Here is a 16,870-nt window from a genome sequence, read left to right on the forward strand (position 1 = left end):
GCACGTGTCTAGGGCCCCCCAGCCGAAGACTTCAGCCACCTGCCCCCCGAACAAAGGCGCAAGAAGCTGCAGCACAAGATGGATGAATTAAACCGTGACATCGCCAAGGAGTCGGACCAGAGGTGCGTGTCCATGTGCGGTGAATGGAAACTATTGTACGGTCTCGTTCGCACACGTGCTATTTCACACGATTTACACGTTTTCTTGCCAACAACATCCGTACCCATCAACCCAAGACCTCAACGATGTATCTCGCTGCTGCTCAAGTCCTGATTCCCCCCTTGTGGGATCGTGCAGTCACCATCCTAGAATCTCACCCAGCTCCAGAAAAACTCTGACGAACAGCGGAATAAACACCTAATTTCAAGACCCAAAAAAGCACCTCCTGACTTGGATATTTCTCAAAGACACCCCTGTAACCATCAAAAGGCAAATACACACATCTCCTTCATGAAGGGAAAATTAAAGCCATAAGCCACAGCAGTGCGACTGCGGCCATGCAACCCAAACTTTGGACCGTGTCGTGAGCCACTGTAGTCTATGCTCATACAGTGGAGGAGGAATAGTTAAACGACACGAACTCTCTCTCCTGAAGCCCTCTCGTGGCTACTAGCAGGAACTCAACATTGGCATTTAGAACTCTATAGAAGCCACCACAGTGCGTACTGAATCAAGCTAAAGAATGCCCCCATACTCAACGGAGCATGGGGCCAGCACTTTACTCTGTAGGTGGCCATGAGCCATTCATGGAAATTCCAGTAAAGCTTTGTAAGCAAGTATTGATCCATCAATAAAAACGGATTTTTAACGCTTTCCCGTTCCGAGATGTCTGCAAGTTATAGGGTGGGTCCCGTTCACCACGGAATCTCGGAACGCGCAAGTGTTTGGCGTTAATTTTAGTGAGAGAAGCTTAGCGCCGTTATTTTAAAGACATTGTACTTACCACAGCGAACCATAGCGACATGATCATACTCGATGATAGCTGGTGCCAAACTACGCCACACGCCTTCCCGCGTGGCTTATTACTTCCTATTCTGTTCCAATGAGTGGGAAAGGGATAATTTCGAGATGCATTCATCGGATTATGAAAAGTTTTTTTTTTATATGCAAATGTGACATTTACGCTCATGGTGTAAACAAAACAGGATGAAGAGGCCAAAAAAACCAACCATAACCAAATTAAATGAGATGATTAAGATTGAGACGAAAGAATCGATTATTTCATCGAATCGCGGCGATTAATCGAACGTCTGAGTGGATGAGTCATTACCTGCCCAATACTTTTGTGCTGCACCGCCATTGTTGGTTCGCAAGCACTCGCCAGGAGGCAGCGCAACGAATCCGGCGACCCGAGTTCGATTACCGCTCATGGCCAACATCTTTGACGAATATCTGAACCGGTTTTGGGCCTGCCATAGGTAGACTTTGCCTTAAATTAGTGCCACAAAGGTGGCCGGGCATGGTGCTGGCCAAATATCCCCTACGAGTGACGTGCTTGCCTTCATACGTGCTCGCTAACAACCCTTGCCCCTGGCGAGCGTGTAAGGCTACGAGGAAGCTGTGTGTGTCTTTACCCACTTGCTTGCCTTTAATAGGTGCTCGCTAACAGCACTTGCTCCTACAGTCTGTTAAGGCTACGTGGGGGATCGTTGTCTTTGTTTCTGGGCATTTGTGCTCCGTGTGCGTGCATGTGTCCTGCCTGGGTCGCAGCGTGGCGCTGCAAAAGATGCGCGACGTGTACACTAAGAACCCGCAGCTGGGGGACACGGCCATCCTCGACCCGCAGATCCAAGAGAACAAGCTGCGACTCGATAAGCTCAAACAGGAGCTGCACAAGTACGAGGTAATGGAGCGGTAGTGCCGCGGTCGGAGCGCTGCGCTGTATCCCGTGACGGTGATCGTCTATATCCCGTGACGAAGTTTGTTCTCCGTGAAGCAAATTGGATATTACGCGATGAATGTATTGAAGTATGTCGTGCAAGTTGGAATAAGCGGTTGTACGGCTGCCTCAGCGTAGCATCATCACACCCAGCGGGATGCTGCTGGATGCTTCTAGATGCTACCCAAGCGCCTCAGTCTTTGTTCATCCTGCGTGCGCATCTCACGCCGTTATTGCGGACTGTGCTTCACCGCATGTTATGATTTTTTCATGCCATTTTTCCATTATGCGGTGTTCTTCAGGAATGCAAAATAAAAAAACTACTTCGAAGTGCGAGCGACCACGTGACGAGGCTGCGCCAACATTGCAGTTGTCCAAGCTCTGCAGTCCACTCTATATTAAGGTGTTATTGGCCAACTAACGAATGTTTACCAATATCTTGAAGAGGCGTACCTTGCCTGTAAGCTCGGCAGTTTTCTAGCATTGAGCCTGACTCTGCTGACGAGACACTGGTATGTCGAAAAACCAGTGCTGGTATTTGAATTAATGCTCCTGAGAAGATGCCCTCCTGGAAGAGGGCTCTGCGGCCGATGGATTATATAACAAATACTTAAAATTTCATGTGGAGAGACGGATATGTAAAGGCGACGTATTGTCTGCATGTTTATTTTCTTGTATCCCAAAAGGATCAGCTGGAGATATGACGGAGATGGTTTTGAAAATGGAAAACAGAAGGGGAGAGGAAATAATCTGATCAGTTGTGGGACAGTACGAGGCGGTTGGTGGGACAGTACGAGGCAGTTGGTGGGACAGTACGAGGCAGGTGGTGGGACAGTGCGAGGCGGTTGGTGGGACAGTGCGAGGCAGTTGGTGAGACAGTACGAGGCAGTTGGTGAGACACTGCGAGACAGTTTGTGAGACACTGACTAACATGGTGAAGTATGAGAACACAACCTCAACGACCGATGTGGCTTTGGGAGGCCTTCATCCAGCAGCGGATTGACAAAGGGCTGTACACAATGTGTGTGCATTTTACTGCATGCCTGTGCAGGGGTGTGGGGAGCGGCAGTATTGTCGTTAGCACACTGCGCTATAACCAAGGTGACCTGAGTTTTATTCCCGCTCAAGACCAATAACGGTGGCAAATAATTGAATCGCTCCTGAGCCTCCCCTAGGTCGAGTACCTGGTGCGGTGTGTAGAACACCAGCACTCGGGAGACAAAGGCGGCCGGGTGTGTTGTTGGCCACCCACCACCTCGTGCGCCATGCTGGCCTTCTTAGGTGCTCACTCGCAGCACTTGCTCCATCGGTCTACTACAGGCTATATCGGTGATCGTTGTCTTTGTGTGTGTGTGTGTGCACGCGCGTGCAGATCTGGATGGTGGAGGTGGATGGAAAACCCCTGTCGCGTTCCATCTCCTCTCGCACGAGCTCCTACCGAGTCTCTCAGGGACCGCCGGAGAGGTGCGATGCCATCGTGTGTGAATGGAATTCACTTATCAACAGTCAGCACCCCGAGGCACATGACACTCCCATACGCACACAGATCAATGAAGAGCCCCCCCACCACCGCCCTCTGGTACAGCGTGTATAGACTGTTGGGGCTCGTGCTGTGCATGGGCCACACCTGTTGAGGCTGAACGTGCCCCACAAGGCACTCGTGTGACCAGCGCCATCTTTGGCCACATTTCCCTTGCCCAGTAATGATGTTTGCACTTAATTCAGGTTGGGTCAACACATAGAGAGGCCCAGGATGGGGTTCAGTTATCACCAAAACTCTCCACAAAGACAAAGATCCCCGTATAACCTTCACAGACTTTTTGGGCAAGTACTATAAGCGAGCACTTATGAAGGTTGGCATGACACACGATGGGGTGGGTGACCAGCACCATGCCCGACCGCCTTTGTTTCCCCAGTGCTGATGTTTACACACCGCACCACGTATTCACTAAATGCTGAGTCGACCTAGAGGAACGGTTCAAATATTCACAAAAGTTATTGGTCGTGAGCGGGAACTGAACTCTGGTCGCTGGGTTTGTAGTTTGGTGCGCTAACCGCTACACTACCACACCCCCCCCCCCCCCTACTCGCCACACACAGATGGGCACACAAACACAAAGATCCTCCATGCAGCCTTAACAGACTGTTGTGGCAAGTGCGGTTAGTGAGCACCTTTGAAGGCCAGCAATGTCAACACGAGGGAATAGATGGCCAACACCACGCCCGGCCGCCTTTGTTTCACCAGTAGAACCAGGTACTCTTTTGAGGCTGAGTCACCCTTAGGGAGGCCCAAGAGCGGTTCAGATAATCGTCACTGGTGTTGGCTCTGAAGGGAATCGAGCTCGGGTCACCGGGCTTGTAGCGCAATGTGCTAACCGCTACGCCACCGCTACCCATAACACGTGCATGCACACACACACACACGTGCATATACATGTTGTCCTTCCCTCACACTTCTGATTAGCACAGTTGGCTACGTACGGTGTGAAAGAAGTTCAAAATACATACATACATAAACACGTACATTGCAGCCTGGCTCTAAGGCTGCTTTTCGGGTGGGTGAGTGCATTCGTGCCATAAGCGAATAATCCAGCGCGTGAGATTCGTAACCTTGGCCTCCCTGACCTTTCCCCGGCGTGGTGTAGATGAGAGCTGCTCCCTTGGATTATTTAAATCATCGAACACTCTCCCGATTGTTATTTCGGTTACTCGAACGTGTGCCGTTGGATGAGAATCGATTGGCGGGGCTTGGTAATGTCATCGGCAACATTGCCTGCATCACGTTTGGGCGTGGCTTGTGTGGGGGTTTCCTGCCTTCAGGATATCGGGCCGGCGGCCATTGTCTAGGAAGCTTCATACTCGATCATAAAGGAAGTAGGCGATTACAATTTTTAGTCAGCCATTCGACTTAACTAGCTACTCATCCTGCCTCTCATTGGGATAGCTGCAGCCACACGCAGACTAATACATTTAGAGATTCACTTCCATACATCACAATGGGATTTGCACTGTGACCACAGCGCGCAACATGATTTGGGTGAAAGTGACCACCAGCTCTGCTGCAGTAGGGATCGAAACGGGTCCCCCCCCCCCCTCCCTGTGGTGCTTTTGGCCGCGGTCCACTGACCGCTGTAGGCCCCCAGGCTGAGTGCGATTTCTGAGTTGAATTGATGAGAATCAGGGCCTCGTCGTCTGTGGATCAAGCCGGCTATTTTTTTTTTCACAGTCCCTCTCTCTCTCTCTGACCTCCCCACACTGTCCCATTCCGTCTCCTGTCTTTCTGTCCCGGCAGCCCCACGCCCACGTGCCGCCCCTCGCAGCCCACCTCGTCCGAATCGTTTGACGACGAGTTTGATGACGACGATGATATTTACGAGGCGGAGCCCCAGAAGGAACCGTTCAAGCAGTGTCGAGCCGCCTACGCCTTCCCTGGTAAACGCGCAGACGTGCACTCGCAGCAGCATCAGCGGCATCATTATCAGCGGCCGCAACAACCCAGGAAACATGCCAATGTTGGGCCAACGTTGCCATCTTTGTTGGAACCCGTTGGGCCAATGTTGGCCCAAAATGTCTATTGCTAACCTTGTTGCATCAATTCTGTTATCATCATTAATATCAGCAGCAACAGCCAGCATCCTCAGCATTGGCATCATTATCCGTATTGCTCCTGGAGTTTACGCGCTTGTGGATGCATATTCAGAGCGCTAGAGAAATATATTTACACTATCGGGACACATTCTAGCGATGGAGAGATTATCCCTCCCTGTGTATGCTGATGGATGCCTGTGTGGGATTGCGGTGGTGGGTGGGTGGTGGTGGTGTGTGGTGGTTGTGTATGGTGGTGGTGATTCGGGGGAGGATGGTGGTGGATGGTGTGTTGTGGTGTGTGTGGTGAAGTTGGCACAATAGGGGGCACAGGTGGTGCATCGCCCAGTCATCTCAGTCAGTTGACCCATAGCACCTGGGTCTGCCCCGTGACCTCCTGCCGACGGGCGTTCGACACTTCACGTGACCTTAACGTGCACATAGCCTGGCACAAGCACTGTGGTGACGTCACTGCCACTTGGTGGCGAATGGCAGTTTTTGTTCTTGTGGTGATTGTGGGTGGTGTATCGTGGGTGGTGGTGGGTGTGTGCGTGCAGGCGATTCGGACGGGACCATAGCTGTGGCGGAGGGCGAGGTGCTGTGGGTGGTGGAGGCCGACACGGGGCAGGGCTGGACGCTGGTGAAGAGGCAGACGGGCCCGGCCCAGGGCTACGTGCCCACCACCTACCTGCTGCTGTGAGAGCCACCACGAGCGCGTGGCCAGCCCACAACAAAGTTCTCACCGAGCGAGCATCGGGCGGGGGGGGGGGCGGTGGGGCGGTGCTCATGAGTGTCCATTGGTGGTCCTGAGCCGGCGGTGAAACTTCCAAGTTCCTATGGCCGAGGCCAGTCTCTCGGTATGACGGCCACTGTTGTTGACTTCTGACGAATTGGTTGGTGCTAATTTATTTTCATAAACCGCGGAGAGATCCATGGGGGGGCGGGGGGCTGAAGCGACCCCCCCCTTCACCAGTTGAGCTCATGACCATACAATTGTAGTGAGGTACACAAATAAATAATAAATAATACATATAATATATATTCACCAACTGAACAGCTGGCACTGTTGTCCTGAATGTTCGACTCACAATGCCAACGTTCGCCAAGTCGAAATCCCAGTCATGGGGTCGACTCAGCGGCCCATCATCCCTCCAGGGTGGATAAAGTGTAGTACCAATCACCGTTAAGTCACAGTAGAGGCCACTCTTCTGATTGTGGGTCCTTGAATGTGCCCTGACAGTGTAAATATTTTTGTCACTAGCGCTCTGAATATGCATCCACAAGCGTGTAAACTCCAGGAGAGCATCTTTGACGACCGGGAGAGTGTTATGTGGTGCTGGAACGGGGGGGGGGGGGGGGGGGTGACGTCTGCTTTGTTACCGAGGCATTGCCCTGGAATCTCAAGGAGCATTTCTAACCAGAACTGGTCGCACGATAACCCTCACGAGAGTTGGGTCGTATTCGCCGGGTTTCACAGCGTAGGGCCCAAAACTTGCGGTGTGAACTTCACCAGCAGCGCTGGATTCTCACGCACCGCTACCGTTACTTTCGTTGGTTTCTCGACCCTTTTGGCACGTATGCCGGCAGGCCAAGTGACATCGCCACGGCCTCTTTACGTCACGTGGGTTTTGTGACGTCGTTAGAAGTCTGCGCACGTGACCGCTTTTCCATGCCTCCGCACCCCGGATCTCCTTACCTCGCTTTTACTCGCTACTCATTTATGTCTCTCGTGCACCTCTCTGTCTCATCTCGCTGATCCGTGCCTCTTGATGTCTCGGCGAGCCGTATCTCCCAGGCCACTCGAGAGGCCACGAGTCGAAGGAGCCACGGTCTGAGAAAATTCCACGGTTGACCAATTGTTGCAGTCTTTAGCCTTGGCTTTGGTGGGCCACATTCGTCCATGGATCAGAGCATAAATTGGTACCAACTTTGCTCGAGAAGCTTTCGTAGCACCGATTTATTATATGTACGGCCAACAAGAGTGAATTATTTGATAACTCGGTCATTTCAAGTGGTTAGCACGTAATTCAGTCTGTCTTTGGCCACGTGAAGAAACTGGATCCCACCTCAGGTGCGTAGTGACCAGTGAAATATCTGATCTGGGCTCATGAACTACATCCTAGGATCAGAATCTGTATTTAGACTGGAGGAATCCGATGAGCTATGAATGATGTCCAGTAGGGGGCAGGTTATGCATACACTTCCTGTGACCAGTTGATTAAAACACGAGGGAATACCACTGCATGTTGTGTACAGTATATTATAGACGAGCCGTAGCGCAGCAGTGGCGAGATGTTAACTACCTCGCCTGGTATACAGGAGGTCGTGGGCTCGATCCCGACCCTAACGCCAGTTTATTTGTTTGCATGTTCTTCCCATGGTCACGTGTTCATTTTTCTTCGGGGTCTTCTGGCTTTTCCCTCCACATTTAGAATCAACGTGCGTTTAGAGTATTTGGCTGCAATACATTTCCGCATGAAAAGCCAACTTCGTTGAGCTATCATTTGTGGCCAGGTCGCTTTACAAAAGAGCTATACAGCTCAGTGGGCCATACCTGGTAAAATACTAAATAGTTTTTCGTTTAAATAGTTTAGTTTCCATGTCCCGACCTTGACGTCGGGAGGTTCAACCCTTTCCCCTGACTACACAATCGCTGACCTTAATCAAATCGGATGAGAGCCCATTGAGATCATCACGTCATTAATGTGTGTTGCGCGCGTAACGATATCTTATTAAATCAAAAGCACCACGGAAGGGAAAGCCGAGCAGTAACAATGATTCCGAGTAACTGTCGTGTCACGTCCCTGGACGAGGAAGGTGGGGGGTTGGATTCTCATTCTTCGTCCTCTCTGGCCTGCGAGTCTCTCCCCACTTGGTGGGAGCGAGACTGCTTTGTCGGGTCCTGGTATCGGCCTGTCATGGTACGGTTAGAGGGATTGCGTGTGGACAAGACGATGTTGAAAGTTTGGGGGTGAGGGGTGGGGAGCTCAGGGGCAAACCACAACATTGTTGAGCCACCGCAGCACCTGAGCTGTTCGCACGCCGGCACTGGCGGTGTTGGGTGGTCAGACTCTGCACGGCAGAGCACGTCAAAACGGTGCACCCGTCCGAGATCTTCCTTTGTCACGGATGCCGCCGCCTACCAAAAGCCCAGAGAATTGAGAGCGACGTTACACGAACTCGAGACGATCGGGAGGGAATCCGAGAGAAGTTGCCGAGGAGCGGTTTTCGGACCTACGGAGGTGGCCTGCCGCTCGTCCGGCCGAGTGCTGATGATGTTCGGCATCGCAGTGCGACGAGAGGCCTTCCCCGCTGCACCTGCTACGGCGATCTGGCGAAGTTCTCACCTGGATCGATCGAGCGCGTGTGCGTGGGGAGCGGTGGTGTAGCGGTTAGTGCGCTGCACTACGAACCCGACGACCGGAGTTCGATTCCCGCTCTCGGACAACACCAGTGACGATTATCTGAACCGGTCCTCGGCCTCCCCTGGGTCGACTCGGCCTCAAATGTGTACCTGGTGTGATGTGTAAACATCGCCACTGGGGAGACAAAGGCGGTCGGGCGTGGTGCTGGCCACCCACCCCCTCGTGTACCGTTCCGGCCTTCATAGGTGCTGGCTAAACACTTGCCCCTCTAGTCTGTTAAGGCTATATGGGGCATCTTTGTCTTTGTGTGTCTTTTGCGGCACTTGCCAGCTAGGAATTCGCACCTCCAGAACCCCGTAGCCCCGCTCAGCACGGTTGGCCACGTACCGGTGGCGCAAGAAGTTGACCTTCCGTAGATAACGCGCTGCCGGTGACGGATGGCAACCCGTCTCGTCTACAAAACAGATGGGCAGGCGCAACGTTTGCTCTGCCACGATGATCCGGTTCGTTGGCTGCGTCACGATGCCGGATGTTGGGCAAGGTGTTCGAGGACTGTAGTTGCCCATGCAAAGTTTTATTGGCGTCAACGTGGCCGTGATCGTTCTCGTGGTCAGGGCACAGGCGATATCGGCCAATGTGTTTCCCCTTTGCTAGGCACCGTGATTTTTTTTAAATCCACTTTTGGCACTGACCCACAAACTGACGTCCAATCCACTGTGTGCGTATCACAAATCAGTTTTACGTCACATTTTAAAACGAATCCCAAAACCTATGGTGTCACGCGTTTGTAAATGTATATGGTTTTTAAAATGCCCATGCCCGAGAGGAGATGATGCACGGAACCCTACTATAGGAAACGATCCACCACATGAGGACCCTTTATCTCATCGTCGGTGGGATTACTTTATAATCGAAGAGCGCACACGCGCATCATTAGATAGTTAAGCAACATCGCTGGTTTGAAACGGCCCTTGCCCTATGAATTGCGTTGCATCTGGACGAGACTGGAGAGCGTTTTGAATGCCTTTTCACTCCGTTCCGGGGGTTTGTTCCACGCTGGCCAATGCAAAGGTGGTGGACGATCTCGGCATCGTTTGTAGCCACCGGATTTGAAGCACGGCTCTTGTGCGATCCTGGGCCTCCTCTAGGTCGACTCAGCCTCAAACGAGTACCTGGTGCCCTGTGCGAAAGATATCCACTGGGGGAGGCAAAGGCGGCTGGGGCGTGTTGCTGCCCCCCCCCCCTCGTGTGCCACAGTGCCGGCCTTCGCAGGCGCTACTCGCGAACGGCACTTGCCCCAACAGTCTGTAAAGGCTTTACAGGAGGAGGGGTTCTTTTATCTTTGTATATATAAAAGCAATGGCACTCCTCCACCCGGTTTGAAATTGACACATTTTTTTCAAATAAACGATTCAGTGGCCAGGACTTGCGTTGTAACGTGTCATAAGCATCGGATGTAATATAATTTGAAGAAAACAAATATTTGTATTGTGGGACTCGCCGACCACTTCCTTGCAAGTGCCTTCTTCCCCCCCGCTCCCTGAGACCAATAAAACTTCCTTCAAAGACGCTCGTTGTGGTTCGAACGTGAATCGCGAAATCGAAATCCACCCGGCGTTCTGAAGCCGCCACATCGTCATCGCGCTGATGACGAGTAGCGCCGAGTCCAGCTGCTATGCAAATACCGACGTCATCTCTCGTGAAGTTTTGCGCAGTAACGCGGGAGGGGTTTCCCCTCCCCCCACACACATTGCCGTTGCCACAGCTGTCAACCCATGCGGTTTACCCCGCATCCTTTTACAGGGCAATTGAGTGTGGCATACAGCCGTTTCAATGCGGGCAACAACAAAAAATTCTAGATTTGAAGCTTTCGTGACTGCAAGGATTCATACTCTTAGTTTTTTTTTCGGTAAAGTCACGTAGGTATTTTTTATTTTTATTTTTTACCTACGTGACTTTACCGAAAAAACCTAAGAGCAACAACAAAACATTTATACGGCCAAATAAAAAAAGAGTTGTGGAACAGATTTTCGTTTTTTAACTCTGGAGAGTGGCGGCGATCCCCGCAGCAGCCGACACATTTGATCGGGAATTAAGGATTTCCCAAACACACAAGCCACGCCACAGCACCGGCGACTATGGGCAGCAGCGTTTGGGGCCATCCATAAATGACGTGACGCACCTAGGGGAGGGGGGGGGGGTGTTGAGAAATGTGACGTCACATCAAAATGCACAACTTTAAATAAATATAGACAACACGTTCTACTTAATTAAATAGACTTTTAAATAAACGTTTTCTCCTACAACATCAGAGTGCAGCGCCACATTAAATACGCACTATAATGACAATAGTTTAAAGCGATTTGAAGCATGTTTTTTTTGGGGGGGGGGGGGGGGCAGAGCTTTGTGACGTCATATTTGAGGGGGAGATGGTGTCTGACTTTTTGTGACGAAGGGGGGGGGGTCAAAAATCGTCCAAAATCGTCCAAAATCGCGTGACGTCATTTATGGACGGCCCCTTACCCCCCCGAGCTGTGCCCAAGGGCAGTGCGCAGGATGGGTGCGGTCGTTCGTGCTTCTCCATTGTGTTGGGACTTTGCAGGATGAACGTTGAGATGTATAAGGGGCACGGGGTGAATTGTTTTCTGTGGGTCTTTCGGTAAAGCCACGTAGATCGAAAAATAATAATTAAAAAATATCGCGGCGTTTCGATCGCAACACAAGCACCCTCACCTGAAGACGATTGCTTGTGTTGCGATCGAAACGTCGTGATATTTTTGTAAATTATTTTTCTATCTACGTGGCTTTACCGAAAGACCCATAGAATATGTATTCCTGCAGTCACGACAGCTTTAAGTCGAGGTCTGAATTGGTCTGTAATAAGATTATGCAACGATAAGGCGTTTACAAGGTTCTTAAAGGTCTGCTCTCTCAGTATCTCGCCACCCAGTGAACAGCGTGCCAACGTTGGACCGACGTTCACATTGTTATTTGTCAACTGACGTCACAGCTCTTCCCGTCCTGTTGACATCCGTTGTGCCGCGCCACTCCCACTGGTGGATCCAGGGGGGGGGGGCGATGGTGGAGGGGCAATACGATCAGAATACAATTGGTGCTGTATGTTGATATTTATTTTATTTGCCGATGATGTTGGAGAGCCTCTGATCTCATTTCTGTGGCCTGCCCTTCAAACAAAGACAAAGACCCCCCCCCCCTCCGTGTAGCCTTAAACTGTAGGGGCAAGTGCTGTTAGCGAGTAGCACCTACGAAGGCCGGCACGGCATACGAGGGGGTTGGGTGGCCAACACCACGCCCGGCCGTCTTTGTCTCCCCAATGGCGATGTTTACACATCGCACCAGGTACTCATCTGAGGCTGAGTTGAGGCCCAGGACCGTTCCAGATAACCGTCAAAGGTGTTGGTCGTGAGCGGGAATCGAACTCGGGAGGGGGGGGGCCTGGTTCGTGGTGCAGTGCGCTCACCACTGCGTCGCACCGCTCCCCTGATACACAGGTTCCACCCTTCTCAGCCTCCTCTCTCCCCGATTGCATCGACACAACGCCCTTCTTCTGAACTTCCATATCGCTTGCACCTAACTACCTTCCACGAAGGCCCCCGGCATCCTCCACGCGCATCTTGCGGCAGCGAAAAAATGCTGGGGTGGGGCAGCGGTGGCCCGGTGGTCCATAACACTGCGCTATGGCCCCCACGATCTTGACTCCCCTGGCCACAGCAAAATCTATGAGTCCGAACCGGTGGTCATGGGCCACCTGCCCTTCACCACCCCATGCTGACCAGAGTGGGCGCGGTCAAAAAGCGGCCCACAAAACCACATAAGTGGCCCTCATCCGGTCAGTGGATTGACAAATGGCCGGGTCAGCGGCGCCACGGTTGACTGCTCGCGGGCACGCGATATCATTCTCAGTTAAAGAACGGACATGTTTAATGACTGGACTTGGATGATGACGATGATCACCAGTACCCAATTCTGGTAACCTGTGGCTACGTGGTTTGCATGGGGGGGGGGGGGGGGTATTGCACAAGGTAATACGTTTTAATCTGCAATTAAAGGGAGTAGCGCCGACCGCCCTGTTTCGACAACCACTTTGTCCGCAAAAGCCCACGTGGCAATGGAATTTGGACGCCGCTGATAACTCGTCGCGTGGACTCGGGCTGTGCGGTGAGATTGTGTGGGTCCGTGGGCAGGTCGGTCGTCTGCGACACTGGTTGTGAGATCGATGGGGAGTGTGTGGCGAGTCATGTAAAACGTGCCGCAAGGAGGGCCCTTAGTTATATTGCCCGAGTGGTGGAGCAATAACAAGGTCACGAACATAAAATGACACGCACACACGGTCATAGGGTTGCCACGGTGACGAGATGTTAACGATCTCGCCTGGTGTTCAGGAAGTCGTGGGTTCGATTCCGACCCTCTTGCCTGCTCTATATTTGGAGTTTGCGTGTTTTCTCCATCGTCGCATGGATTTTTATCCGCATCTTCCAATTTTTCCTTTCACATTTATAAACATGCGTTTAGAGTATTGGGCTACGATACATTTGCCACGTGATAGGCCACTTCGTTGAGCTATCATTTGTGGCTAGGCCGCTTCTGAAAAAGAGCTGCACAGCTCAGTGGGCTTTACCTGGTAAAATAAAAGTAGTACATAGGGTCTGTAAATCTGTACGGTCGATGAGTTGATCATAGTAATTAATAACTCGGTAAGAACTCTTTGGTAGTTACGAATACTAACATTCACATTTTTCCTGCGTTGCTTTTAAATGAACATCTTCAGATAAAATGGTCAAAAGTGGCGCCCTGCTCGATTGCTCATTCGGCAGCGCTCATCGCTGTTCACGATCCTGAACCACGACAGTAGGTGGCAATTCCACATTCCTTTGGCGGATCTGAGTTCCCACAGGACGAGCACTTGTCGACGCCTCACAAAAATGGTACTCAATTTATCAACCCTGGCTGGACTGATGGATAAAATATCCGAGCAGGCCCTCGGGCGGAATTTGAGCCCGATGGTGAGCGGAGTGTGCCGACCACAGTGCCAGGTGATTGGCAAACGAATAAATAAATCCATGTGCATGCCCATGCATGCACATGGATTGTGTTACACTTTTGTGCGTTTGAATGAGTGAGTGGGCTAAGTTAATGAAACATGCATTACCCCACCCTCACGGTGATATGTGATCGCATATTGTGGACACAAATCGGAACCATAACAGAGTATGCATATGTAGTGGCGTTAACTACTCGCTGTTCACAAACTGAGAGGGCGGATCGTAAACAAGGTTTTCCCGTATTCTTAGGTTTTTTTTCGGTAAAGCCACGTAGGTAAAAAAATTAAATTAAAATTAATAAAAGTAAAAAAATAAAACGGTCAGGGTCAAAGGGGGTGAGGTAGGATCCAAATGCCAGATTGGGAAGGACCAATCGGAGGGTCCCACAAGGTGGCCGGGGATTGGACAACCCGGCCACGAACAGGTATAAAAGCCAGAGCGCTGAGAGCTCCGAGAGGTTTTGCTACACGAAGACCCAAGTTGGCTGAAGACAGCTAGGACCCTGGACCAAGCCTTCCAGCCCTTGTCAGGGCTCGGGCTCAGTGTAACCAGTGGTCAGGGGAGATAGGTCCTGGATAGGACCCTGGCTCCCCGCCTTCCCGCCCTTGTGAGGGCTGGGGCTCAGTGTCACCAGTGGTCAGGGGAGATGGGTCCTGGATAGGACCCTGGCTCCCAGCCTTCCCGCCCTTGTGAGGGCGAAGGTCCTGAGCGACCAGAGGTCGGGGACCCGCCGGGCCAGCGGCGGGTCGGTGTGCCACCCCTAGGTCCCAGCCGGAGGACGCTAGGCTAGCGGGAAGATCAGATAGACAGCTAGTCCGAAGGCTGTACCTTCGTAGAATAGGAGCGAAGAGTGAGTGTGAGCTGTGCAGGGTCAGGAGACTGTGTGTTAAGATAATAAACAGTGTGTGCCATGAATAAGTTTAGAAGTCCGTTCTTTACAACACAACACATACATTGGTCAATTATTTGAAGGTTGGGGTGGTTTTGGAAATCTGAGATTCGTAAATGCTTTCAAGCTTCGTTGTAAAGCATAAACAGTCAAAGAACATCCCATGCCAGAACTTCAATGAAAGGTAACCTTTTAAAGACTTGAAGGTTTACTGACTAAAAGGAATGTGTTTTTATTGTTGTCAAAATATCTGAAAACACAAGTCTCGTCGATTTGTAAAAAGGTAACAATGGTTTCCTTAAACGCCGTTCTGTTCGTCGGCGATGCAAGGCGGCTCCACTTAAAATGGATGCGCAGAATAAAATAGTCAAATTAATCTTTTCCGCGACCCTATTCCATGCGACTCATCTGCAGCAGCAGCCGTGGAGTCCACAACACTTCCTGTTATTCGTGCCTCTATTTTTTCCCATTATCCACGATTATTTGGTTAGTCCCCCCACTCCCAAGCCTGATTAGCTGTAATTGTTTTGTTTCACCGACAACCGGAGCAAACTCGCGCTGTAACAGGATCCACAATCGTCGACTCCAACATCGCCGTGGTAAGAGGAGTTCTACCGTTTTGCAATCGCACCGATGACCGATTGGAAGGCACAGAGGCACAGTTCGTCCCTTCGTGGTAGGAGACATTCACCTTTTTCACCCCCCCGCCCCCCCCCCCAAGTCCAACGCCTGTTCCATTTCCTGGTGCTTATGATTTCGCAAAAGTCTCAAGTAACCGAGCGTTCTCGCGATAAGGAAATCATAAAATCCGGCGGGTTGATAACCTCGGTGAGCTCATAATGGCCACGTCTCGGTCCTGGTGGTATGCAAATAAAGATGAATGGCAGAGCGGTTGGCACGCAGCACTCCAGACCCGGTTTTGCCGAGTTCGATTCCCAGCCACGGCTAACATCAGTAGCGAGTGTTATGCGAACAGGTCCGGGGCTCCAACCTCAACTGACCAGCGTGGTGAAGTATGGTCAAACAACCCTCATAACCGACATGGCATGCGGAGGTCTTCATCCAGCTGTCGATTGGCAAAGGGCTGTACGTTTTTATCATATTTTAAGAGGACATTGAGTCACCGTGCAGTCGTGGCAATAAGAGGCGTGTGTGTGGCCTATATTTTGTTGAAATACCTTTGACTCGCAGCCAAAACATTTCCTTGTTCAAATGTGTGCGAGTCGGTGATAATATAATCCCCACGAACTGCCATGAGCCAGCGGTGCCAATTCCACATTTCGCATGCGATGATAATAGCCCACGCACTCCTATAACACATTCCTGCGGAGGGAGCTGGTAGGAACGTCGGGTTGCTCAGTCAATGGCCAGGGTCAACGGTGGCGTGGTGTATTCCGCAAATATGGCCGACTGTGAGGGCGGGCACAAGCCGGCGTGAGTAGGTTAAACGTTGAGTTTTAGAAGGGCACCACGGGGTGACCAGCCCCTCCCCACCCAGCCCCACCCCTCCCACCCCCCACCCAGCTCACCCTCCCCACCCTCCCCACCCAGCCCCTCCCCACCCAGCCCCACCCCACCCAAGCCCCACCCTCCCCACCCAGCCCCTCCCTGCACGACGGACACAATAATCCCATGTGGGCTGGTGTAACCAGGAAGTTCCCACCAGTATAATGTCACAACATCTCAGCATCACCACAGCCGGGCGGGAGCTGGTGACTGTGCATGTCTGCAATCCAGCACTGTGGAGGCAGCGAGGGTTGGTAGGTCACCACGCAAATGTTGGTAAACTCCCTTCCCGTGTGTGTCGAAGAAGCGCTATACCCTGGGCTGGCCCGAAGGTTGCCCCCCTCGCACGCGTGGGTTACCTCCGAGTGCTCCGGTTTTTCCTCCCACTTTTGAAAACGCTCATTAATTGTCCGATAACACCTTCGTATATAGAGGACCACAGAGCTTGGGAGGGGGAAATTGGTGTCGGCTCATCACGTGGCTTCTCTTTTCCGCTCATCCTTTGGTCCCTCCTCGCTCCTCTGTGCGGCGCAAGTGCCAAGTTGAAATTATCATTCTGCATTGCTGTCATGTGGCGAGATTA

The 16,870-nt window shown here is 51.7% G+C and overlaps 1 protein-coding gene across 1 annotated transcript in view; it reads left to right on the plus strand.

Annotated features, from left to right (window-relative positions):
* Positions 1-10,643, plus strand: part of LOC144933190 (formin-binding protein 1-like) — a 53,998-nt gene extending 43,355 nt beyond the window's left edge. Inside the window, exons 10-14 of the mRNA XM_078857818.1 lie at positions 13-122; positions 1,711-1,843; positions 3,252-3,343; positions 5,172-5,311; positions 6,022-10,643. Coding sequence (XP_078713944.1) covers positions 13-122; positions 1,711-1,843; positions 3,252-3,343; positions 5,172-5,311; positions 6,022-6,164 — 618 coding nt within the window. The 3' untranslated portion in view covers positions 6,165-10,643. The remainder of the gene's footprint in view (positions 1-12; positions 123-1,710; positions 1,844-3,251; positions 3,344-5,171; positions 5,312-6,021) is intronic.
* Positions 10,644-16,870: the final 6,227 nt, after the last annotated feature.

This window comes from Lampetra fluviatilis, chromosome 6 (assembly GCF_964198595.1).
Source record: "Lampetra fluviatilis chromosome 6, kcLamFluv1.1, whole genome shotgun sequence".
NCBI classification, from domain to species: Eukaryota; Metazoa; Chordata; class Hyperoartia; order Petromyzontiformes; family Petromyzontidae; genus Lampetra; species Lampetra fluviatilis.